Raw genomic sequence first — 10,884 nt, 5'->3', positions numbered from 1 at the left:
TACTATTTCCATCTTTCTGTTTAATTTGGGTTTGCTTTATTCTTATTTATCTAGAATAAATATTAAGGTAGGTAATAAAGAATATCTACCAAAAGCCTGTAACTAACATTATATTCAGTGCTGAAAGACTGAAAAGCTTTCCTCCTAATTCTGAGAAAAAGGCAAATATGCCAGCTCACATCACTCTTACATACAACGTGGAGCTGAAAGTTCAAGCCAGTGAAATAAGGCAGGAGAATAAAAAAGGTAAGAGATTAAAAAAGAAGCAACTTCCTTAATTTGCAAATGACATGACTGTGGGAGTGTTAGCCTGTTAAATTACTCCACCATATAGTGTAGAAGAGGGATTCTCTCATCTGTTTTGGAATTTGCTGTTAGCATACCTGAAACCCCAATAACAAAAAAGCAAGGAATCCTTTCTTTGAATGTTTAAGGTTTTTCCCTAAGTTTCACATGGTATATATTGGTCATCTAGACATCTTGTAAATTTACTATGTATAACAAATGCAGATGTTCAAGCTATCAGAGAGGTAGAGTATAAATAGGTTCTGGAGACTAACAGTAAGATCTGTATTTTGGCTCTGCTGGTCACTAACTGTATTAACACAGTGGGCAAGTTTCTTAACCTCACGGCTCAACTGAGTTTCCTCAGTTATATAGTGCTAATGATAACAGCATTTACCTCACTGGACTATTATGAGAATTAAGTGTGAAAACATGAATGAATACAGTGTCTGATGTATAGAAAAAGCTCAAATACATACTCATACTACTGTGAAACAAATGTTCCCATTCCCCTTAATGTGTTCCCTCTAATTAAAGAATAATGACAACATTACTCACAAAAGTTTAATACATTAGAGGATTTCCATCAAAAAGCAAGATTATATACATAGACAAAAATTGGAAAAGCAAACAAATAGAAAATTTGTTGGCAGAGGAAAGAAAATTAGCACATATGGTAAAAAAGTCAATCCTACGAATTACTTACAAAATTATAATTAATATAGAAATTAAATACCATTTTATAACTAGTAAATTAGAATCATTATAATTAACAGCCACTGCTGACCAGGATAGAGTCAACAGGTATACTATATTGACAACAGTGTGAATTAATTCTTTTTGGCAAACAATTTGCAATACATTTGGAAAGAAATCTCATGAAATTGATGGGCTACAGTTCATGGGGTCACAACAGTTGGACACGACTTAGTGACTAAACCACCACCACCATACTTACATCTACCGTATACAATACTGGACCTTCCTGTAACTCAGCATTTATAGCTTTGTCTCCTCCAACAAAGGACAGAACTAATTCCATATTCAATCTTTCCAATGTGCCCCACAGTTACCTGGGTGTTACCTGACATCCTCAGCTATGTATGAGGATGAAGGATGAGAAATATTAAACCCAAGACCAGGAAGTATGAGCATATACTAGGAAAAGGATACCAAAAAGGAACAAAAACTCAAGTAGTAAGAAGAAATGTGGGGCCAAAATAACATACCTGAGGTCAAGTTAAATCACGTCAGAACTTTCAAGATTTGGAGTTTGGAAGACATGGTTCTAGGGATAAACTAGGAGATACTAAGATTCTTACCAATAGTATTCTTATGCTGTTTGTTAGCGCCATCTTTTGAAATCTTAAAAGGAAATTCATGGTTTTGAATTGGAAAACAAAGGACACTAAGAAATAGTCATGAAATTTTGAGTCCTTTTGGTAGAACAGATGAATCTATTTATTTACATATGTATCTGACTGAAAGAAAAAGATTAATTTGCTTTAGTCTGCTGGCTCCTATATTCTTACTCACCAACAGACTGTTATTGATTGGATTATGAAAAGGCTAACAACATCTCTGACCATATTAGGAGACTTCAGATAAACCTGCAGCAGAGAGCAGCATGCAGAGGATACCTTTCTCCCAAGCTCTTATTAAAATACTCATAAAGACCGAAAAAAAAGACTGCACAGACCAATTACTAAGCATAATATGATATTCAAACATCATTAAAATAACAGGAATCTTTTAAAAATCTGCTTTCTATTTGAGTCTAAATCAGAGACCTGGCACTGTCCTCAAGGAACTAAACAAAATAGCTCAGTGCCTGGCTAACAGCTTTCTTTGTGTTCCCTCTGTTGGTCCAGCTACTTGCTATATGATTCTTCCTTACCTGAGTGACATTATTAGCAACAGAAAACACTAATATTAATTTAGGAATTAGCTATTAAAAGCTAATTATCAGCTATATTTATTCTATAATATGATTTCATCTGCTTCTTGGTAATTTTGCTCTTACATACAAAATTTACCACCAACTATGTATCTCAGGCTCCCTAATATAGAAAAGACTTGTGTAAGAAAAAAAACTTGGTGACATACTTAAAATCACAATTACAGTAATTGGACCATAGTTAACACTGATTCAGAAAAGAGGAATTTATGCTCGGTTATAACTGATTATATAAGGAAGAGAAAATGGGTTAGGTAACAATATTAAATTTTTATATAAACAACATGAATCCCAAGTTCTTATAAAGTGTATATTTAAAAAACAGGTCAAGGTGAAGGAGTGAATCTTTACTTTTAACTTCATGTGTGATCATTTGGGTCGTTTTGACTTGGATTCGTTTTCCTTTGGAACTTTTCCATTTTGACACTGAGTAAATCTGGCTACTGTAGAAACACCATCCACAAACTTGGTTTTGAAAAGGACGTTTGCATTGTTGAACATACCTTCTTTTAGGGATACCACAATGAACTTAAGGGAAAAAGGAAAACATAAAAGAAAAATTTGCAGCATCCGTGAAGTTCACTCTTTTTATACTGTGGTTAAGAATCATTTGGAAAAAATTTGATTTTGCTATCTCTTTAAATGCTGGGCTCTAAGCAAATGCGCATAATAAATAGTTATCATTAGGCACCTAAATGAACTCTTTCCATATGCAGTTTTAGGAGTCTCTTAATTTTACTGTGAGTGCTTCATTACCCAAGTTACTATTTCCTGCTGGTTGACTGCTTGTTGCTATCTTCTCCAGTTAGTATCAAATGTCTTATTGCTAGCTCTAAATGCCACTGTTATCTGCTAAAAACCTGCCATAATAAATACACAATCTATGATAACTGTAAGAAAAGCCCCCCAGAGCTGTTCAATGCTTTATCTATTTGGTAGCCCTAGTTACTGCAGCAACAGTTCAATAAAAAACTGTTTTTAGCTTCAAGGGTTTTTCTCTGCATTTTAGGAGGAATGAAGAGTATATCTATCAAGCGACACATGACTTTCTGATATATTTTCCAGGTACATCTTTGAAACAGTCTTGTTTTGATTGTGCATCTTCTGGCAGCTAGCTAGAGAAAATAATTAACCTAAATAATTCCAAGTGACAAAAAAAAATAGATTCCTCTTCAGGCTATAACCTGCAATTATAATTCCAGGCGCTTTCTTTAATAAGAGATGAAAGCCTCTTTCCTTCTGGAACCATTTGAATAGAATTATATATTTAAAGAGATATACAACACCTCGGTATTCCTCAATCCTAAATTCCTTATATATATTGACCACTACTAAAGAATAGTTTTAGAAAAACAAATCCTAGAACTATTCTGAGGCTCTCTTTGGTTCTTACCTGAGAATGTGTGAAATGAGTACGCAGCATATGGCCAATATTCTGCGTATGAGAAAGATCCAGGGCTGCATCGACCTCATCCAGGATGTAGATTGGGGCAGGTTTGAAAAGGAGCATGGACAGGATTAATGACAGAGCCACTAAAGACCTGAGGGAAGAAGGCCGACAGAAATACCATCAAAACTCGAGTTTACCACTTTTTACCAAAGCGCTGAAGCAAACCTGCTATCCTGTTATTATGGATAGTGCTGATTTAGCCAGAAGATAGTTATACAAAAAAGAATCTTAAGTTTCAAACTTGAAAACTTTTGTTGTATGAAAGTGTTTCTTTTAGTTTAGCTTTCCATTCTTCCCTCTCTTCAATGAGTATTATTTTGAATAGAACAGTTATATGTTCTTCTTTCTTGTCAGATAATTAGAATGTTAAATTTAGCATCTAATCTTAAGAGACATCATATTAGTGTTAATAGTTTTTCCTTTCCTTCCTCAAAACTCTTTTTCAGTTCTTTTATATCCCTTTTAATTGTAACGGATTTTGTTCTAATCTGGCATGAAGAAATACAATACTTCTCATAGTATTTTTTTCCTAAGCATTTCATTAAAAATCTTTATTTACTGTAATATAAAACATTCATAATTATTTAAAAATAGAATTAAAGTTACAGTAACAGCTGTAACACACTTAACTCTATAACTTCAAATATCTTCTAGCATGTGGCACTAAACAGTCTAATGCTTACTGTATTCCAATAGGGTATTTATTAAGAAACAAAAAAGACACAGATGTGTATAGCGGACTTTTGGACTCAGAGGGAGAGGGAGAGGATGGGATGATTTGGGAGAATGCCATTGAAACATGTATACTATCATGTAAGAATCGAATCGCCAGTCTATGTCCGATGCAGGATACAGCATGCTTGGGGCTGGTGCACAGGGATGATTCAGAGAGATGTTATGGGGAGGGAGGTGGGAGGGAGGTTCATGTTTGGGAACACATGTACACCCGTGGTGGATTCATGTCAATGTATGGCAAAACCAATAGAGTATTGTAAAGTAAAGAAAAAATTAAAAAAAAAAACAAAAAAAAACACGTAAGTGGGGGGAAAATGTGTGTAGCAGAGGGGGTCTAGGAAAGTGAAACCAAATTTTCTAGCAAAGGAAAGGAATGAAACAGTACAATAAAAAGCAAACAAGCTGAACAGAGTAGCTGAGGTCATTAAAGTGACCTAAAACTACTTTTCAATGGCTTTCTCTGTGCCGAATATTTAAGGCATTGAGCTTTCAACTTATTCATTCAGGAGGAAAAAAAAAAAGGCTCACCAAGAGTTAAACTACTATGCTAGACTGTGGTATATCTGAAAATAAGTTTATATTGTCTTAATTATGGAAATAATTTTTAGGTTCCAGTAAGAAAATAAGCAAATATTCTCTATTTTCCTCAAAGTTTTTCGAGGACTTTGGCAAAAACAATTAAAGATGTTGTGATCTATACTGTGGAATTCAATTTTGATTGACCAGGAAGCAGAAGCTGTCTTTTTTGACTCTTAGAACATTTAGGAATTTTATCAACAGTGAAAAATAAAGAGTGGACTGCTATTCTATTCATAAAAACGACAAAAGATCTCATAAGAGAAATGAACAGATCTCAGTATTTTCTATATCCAAAGGAGACGAGTTCCATGACAGCAAAGAGCACATGAGAACAATCAAGGAGTACGGACTGTACATCCCGCAGGGGGAAAATACAAAATTAATACACATCTTCAATTATATGAATATTCACAATTTTCTCTCAGAGGTTTTTAATCATTTGGCTCTCTGCAGGTAAAGTGTGAGGCCTAATGATTTTTTAAAGTTTCTCTCAGTATGCTGTCTGAATCACTGTGTAAGGCTGCAGAAACTTTCCTGAAGTCTAGAACATATTTCCAGTACACTTCATTGTCATGTAGACCCAAGTTTCCATTTGTATTTTCCTTTCACCAGAGAACTTCCTTTAACTTATACAGCTCTTCCACCTTTTGTTTTTCTGAAAACAAATATTGCCTTCAATATGAAGACTATTTCTACATATAGAATTCTAGGTTATCACGTTTTTCTTTTAGCACTTTATAGATGTTGTTCCAGACTTCTGGCTTGCATAGTTTTTGACAAGAAGTCTAAAGTCATTCTTATCTTTGTTCCTTGGCATTTAATGTGCCTTTTTACCTCTGGCTGCTTTTAGGATTTTTTTTCTCCTAATCCTGGTTTTCAGCAACTATGTATGACATGCTTTGCTGTGTTATTGTTATGTGTAGGAAGAGAGTACATACATTTATCCTACATGTGAAAGCGAAGTGTTAATTCCTCAGTGGTATCTGATTCTTTGCCACCCCCACAGACTGCAACCCACCAGGCTCCTCTGTCCATGGAATTCTCCAAGCAAGAATACTGGAGTGGGTAGCCATTCCTTTTCCAAGGGATTTTCCTGACCCAGTGATCCCAGCTCTCTTGCATTACAGGAAGATTCTTTAACATCTGGCCACCCCTCATCCTACCTGGGGTTCACAGAAATCAAGTATGTGGATTTATAGAACTCTTCAAATCTGGAAAATCTGGGCTGTTATTTCTTCAAGTATCTTGTTTTACCTCTTCCTCTTTGAAATTCCAATAATATGTATGTCAGAGTACTCAATATTACCCCACAGGTCACTGAAGCTCTTTCTAAGTTTAACTTTAATAGTTTATTGCTATGTTTTCAAATTCACTCAAGTTCCTTTTAATGTTGAATTTCTTATCAATCTCAGGCAGAGAACTTTTCTTTCAGGTTTGTTTTTTAAAAAATCTCTAGAAGTTTCACTGGCATCTTCTTTAACAGTTTCCATTTCTCTTGCCTTGTAATCTTTGGACATGCTTAATGTAACTCTCTTTAACTTCCTGTCTGCTAGTTTTATCATCTGTCACTTCTGGGTCTGTTTCTCCTCTAAGTTATAAATCACATTTTCTTGATTTCTGCCTAGTAGTGTTTAATAGATGCTGAACACTGTGATTATGTTGTTTACAGTCTCAACTTTGTGGTCTGTCTTTAAATAGCGTTAGGCCTGCAATTAACCTTTGCTAAGGTGTGTCTAGAATAGCCTTCACTTTAGGGACGGTGCAAATGTAATGAATGCCATGATGTACTTCCCTGGGACTTCCCCAAATTCGAAAGTTTCCTTCATTTAGTAAGACTACTGGGCTTTGTGTGGGTTTCCCTGCCTGCATCTGTAGTCAAGAGTTACTCCTAGGGAGAAAGCTAGGGTAAACACTGGACTAAGCATTTTGTTTCTTTTCTCTCAGGATCGTACTCCTGGGTCATTCACTTTCCAGTATCTGAAAATAACTGTTTCTCATGTATTTGGTCTAGTTTCCTAGATGCTAATCCTTATTTCTACTTTGTTACCTATCATTTTAGCCAAGTGTTCTAATCAGAATTCATAGTCTCACAGATTAGGCTCCTTAAATTCCACATGCAAATACAGAAAAGCAAATGTGAAATAAAATCAGGAGGCAAAGAGTTGATGGATTATAATAAGAGGAATTATTTCAAAGGGAACACTCACTCACCTCTGACCACCACTAAGTTCAGTTAGGTTTTCTTTCCAAGTATTTCCTAAGGCAACCTTAAACTCCAGACCATCCAACACAGTCTGCCCTTCTGGTGGTGCAAGCATAGCATTAGCACCAGGCAAAAGAGTAGAAAAAATAGATCCAAAGTCCTTGTTTACCTGGATGAAAAAATGATTTATATCATAGAAGGTTCTCCAAGAAAAATCAAATGACATGTATATTTGCAAACCAGCAGGTGAATTTTGTTATCTGTTACTCTTGTTTTGAGGTTGGCAAATTATGGTCCATATGACAAATCTGGTCATGCCCATTCATTCATGCATTATCTATAGCTGCTAGCAATACACCATCGCAACATTAGAGTCCAGTGGTTGCGACAAGAGTATATAAGGCTGTGATATATTTATGTGTCTCTTCACAGAAATCATTTACTGAGCTTTGCTCAAACTTTGAGGGGAAACTACAGGCTGTACCTCTAACACTAAGGTGAAGTTTGATACAACAGGTGGCCATGGTTGCAGGAATCCTCAGAGACACACAACTGGATAATATAGGAGGTTGAATTTTCAGCTAGAGGAGAAAAACAAAAACTTTTTTTGGTATAATTTGTTTTCTGTTGACTGATATGGTAAGACAGGCCTATCATTATCAGCTACCTTTAAAAAGCTTAAGATCAGAGTGAAGTCTAGGAGAAAAAGAGGCGTGAAATCAAAACACATCTGGTAAAGGTGTTTAATGGTTCTTTTCTATACTTTTCACAGATTGTCAAGGGACAGGAGCAGGACTGAGCCCCAAAAGTAAAGAGCCGAAGAAGCTATTTGGCCTATCCCCATAAAGCTGCAGCAGGAGATTACACAGAGATTTAGGACCAATATTCTAGGCTGTAACTGGGTAATTTCTGTGCATACACATTTGAGAATTCAGCCATCTGTCTTCAGACATGACTAATAATCTTAGAGGTTCACCAGACAAAATTGAGTGTATATACCCATGCACACCGCCCCCCGCCAACAAAGATATATGACAGCCAGGTTCTCCAATCAAGTATAAGATTCAAATGCAAGTACATATATTATGAATATCTGTAGTAATAAGGAAATCTCCTAGACTTAAACAGCCTCCTAAATATAAATTTGCTAAGGAACACATATTTTAAGAACAACTGCACACATGCTAATAGCCTACACAGAGAAAGTAGATTCTAGTTTTATCTAGGATAGACTTCCAGAGCTACACAAGGTTCATTACAATGGGGAGAGGTCTACTCTTTTTATGGGGGAAAGATGGAAGATAACATAGTGTCTATAAACACTTAAAATTTTTTGACCAGACAGACAGGAGAAAGACAGCTCAAAATTAAGACAGTGGAATGCTAATAAATCCAAAAGATGACCATGGGATCCCATGTGGATTACTCAAAAGGGAAAAAAGAATCTTATCAGTTAATAGGTAGAGAAGAATACAGCCCTATCATAGACAGGAAATAAGTCGAATATTGAAAATCCAATGAGGTTAAGAAGGAAACAAAAATACAACCAGTTTCTAAAATACTCTGGTGTTGTGAAGGAAGTACACTTAAAGCCATAAGGAAGTATGGAATGCTGATAATAATACCTATCTCATTAGGTTACTGTTGAGAATTAAATAGGAAAATTAATATAAGAATAGTGTCTGACATATATAATAAGCACTCAGTAGATTTACTTGGTTTGGGAGAACTTTGGAGACTGATGAAAAATCAGTTTAAAATATAAATTTGTACTCAAATTAAATCCAGGAATCATGGGGAAACCAAGAGACAGAATCTCAGATCTAGTGTTAAATCCAAATGTTGTACTGTGGCCAACTTTCTGCAAGCATGTTTTAAATGACAGAAATACTACAGGGAGATGGAACACTGAAAGTAAGTTGTAGAGCAGGAAAAATAATCCGAATGAAAAAGATAACTATTCTGCCATTACAAAAAATAAAGTTCCTGTAAAATTAAAAAGAGAAAAAGTGGTAAGGTGCCCAGTTAAATCCTAGAGGCCCAGGCTTGCTAACATGCCAAACAGCACAGTGTCTATGAAAGCTTTTGACTAGCAGTCTTTTGTTATGATAGGAAAACTTTACAGAAGAAGCTAAGGATTATGCTAAAGGAGACAAATCTATGCAGCCAGAGAACTAGAAATAACAGTAAGGAACCTTGAAATCTGCTGAAGTTGTCATAAAACAAAACCAAAATGGTTAATTGGGATTTTGTTGAATATGAATCCTGGAAATACTGACTTTCCAATTAACCAGTTCTAATTCCTAAAGAGTAACAAAAGGTAATTTTAACTTAAGTTCTAATTTAGGAAAAGAGAATTTTCTAGTTTTCCTATCTTTTGACTATTACGATCTTAGGCTAATTTCAACTTTCTAAGCTTTAGTTTCTTCATTTATAAAATAGAGATAATAATTATCAAAACTATGGAATTATTTTAAGATAATTCATGTGAAATAAGAGCAAATGGTCTGTTAATAAGTTATACTTACATAAAATAATATTTTATAATTATAAATCTAATATTATAAAATGATTTGCTAAAAAACCTAAGAATATATAATACTTATGAATTCTGAAACAATTAATAATTTGTAAGTGGAATACAATTTTGCTATAGAAATATTCTTAGCACTAATATTTGACCTCTGTGGGTTATGGCAAGAGAAACTGAAGAGGTTACAACTGAAGGGGTCCTTTGGAGAGGTAGTCCAACAATTAGCACTTCTGCAACGGGAAACAAATAATGCTTCCAGTTTTATGCAGAGGATGAGTAAGGATATGGCAGATATTTGGAAGAAACCTTAGAATACTGTCCAATATTAGAACCTATGATCTCATGAGAAAGAGGGCAAAGTCCCCTTTAAAGGTAACCCAGAATTAGCAAGTGATGGAGGGAAATCTACAGAGTTAACTTAATGTAGCTTAAGAACCAGACAAGCAGACGATAAGACCATAATGGCAGCAGCAGCAGTTAAGTCCAAAAGGACAAAATGCTTTAAAATGCTTGCTTGGGGCAGGTGCATGGGGATGACCCAGAGAGATGTTGTGGGGAGGGAGGTGGGAGGGGGGTTCATGTTTGGGAACGCATGTAAGAATTAAAGATTTTAAAATTTAAAAAAAAATAAAAAAATTTATAAAAAAAAATAAATAAATAAAATGTCTACAAGGTTTTAAGGTATGAGCATGTGCCCCATTCAAACACAAAGCTGTTGCTTCAAATTTATCTTAGAGTACAATGCTATTAACATGATGTCATCTTCCATCTTTGCCTCATACAGAATAAACAATAATATTTTGGGGTTCAAATACCTTTTGCCAAGCAATATTTATGGCTTGGTTTTTCTTCTGGTCAAGGTCTTCTATAGTTGCCAGGATTTTGGATTTGTCGTTTTCTACAATTCTCTTCTTCTTCATCAAGTCATTATACTAGTAAGATAAAAAGCAGACTTAATCGAGAAAACCAAAAAATTTCTATTTTAGGCTTCGGTCAAGAATAAAGAGATTTTACTATTTTTATATGCAATACATACAACTCCTTCTTACCAAAAAGATAACACTACATTGAGTTACAATATAAGCCAAACTGAGGGAAGTAAACACATCTACATGTAAAATTCAATTACTATAGCTGAGAAT

At 34.9% G+C, this 10,884-nt stretch overlaps 1 protein-coding gene across 2 annotated transcripts in view; it reads right to left on the bottom strand.

The window, feature by feature from the left end:
• SMC2 (structural maintenance of chromosomes 2) overlaps positions 836–10,884 on the bottom strand; it is a 53,053-nt gene continuing 43,004 nt past the window's right edge. For both annotated transcript variants that reach the window (XM_013966243.2, XM_018052539.1), the window contains 4 exons: positions 10,558–10,674; positions 7,218–7,378; positions 3,636–3,783; positions 836–2,770 (listed from right to left, as the gene is read on the bottom strand). In XM_013966243.2, coding sequence (XP_013821697.1) covers positions 2,612–2,770; positions 3,636–3,783; positions 7,218–7,378; positions 10,558–10,674 — 585 coding nt within the window. In that variant the 3' untranslated portion in view covers positions 836–2,611. The remainder of the gene's footprint in view (positions 2,771–3,635; positions 3,784–7,217; positions 7,379–10,557; positions 10,675–10,884) is intronic.

Source organism: Capra hircus, chromosome 8, assembly GCF_001704415.2.
Source record: "Capra hircus breed San Clemente chromosome 8, ASM170441v1, whole genome shotgun sequence".
NCBI classification, from domain to species: Eukaryota; Metazoa; Chordata; class Mammalia; order Artiodactyla; family Bovidae; genus Capra; species Capra hircus.
This window is presented reverse-complemented; position numbering and strand designations above follow the sequence as displayed.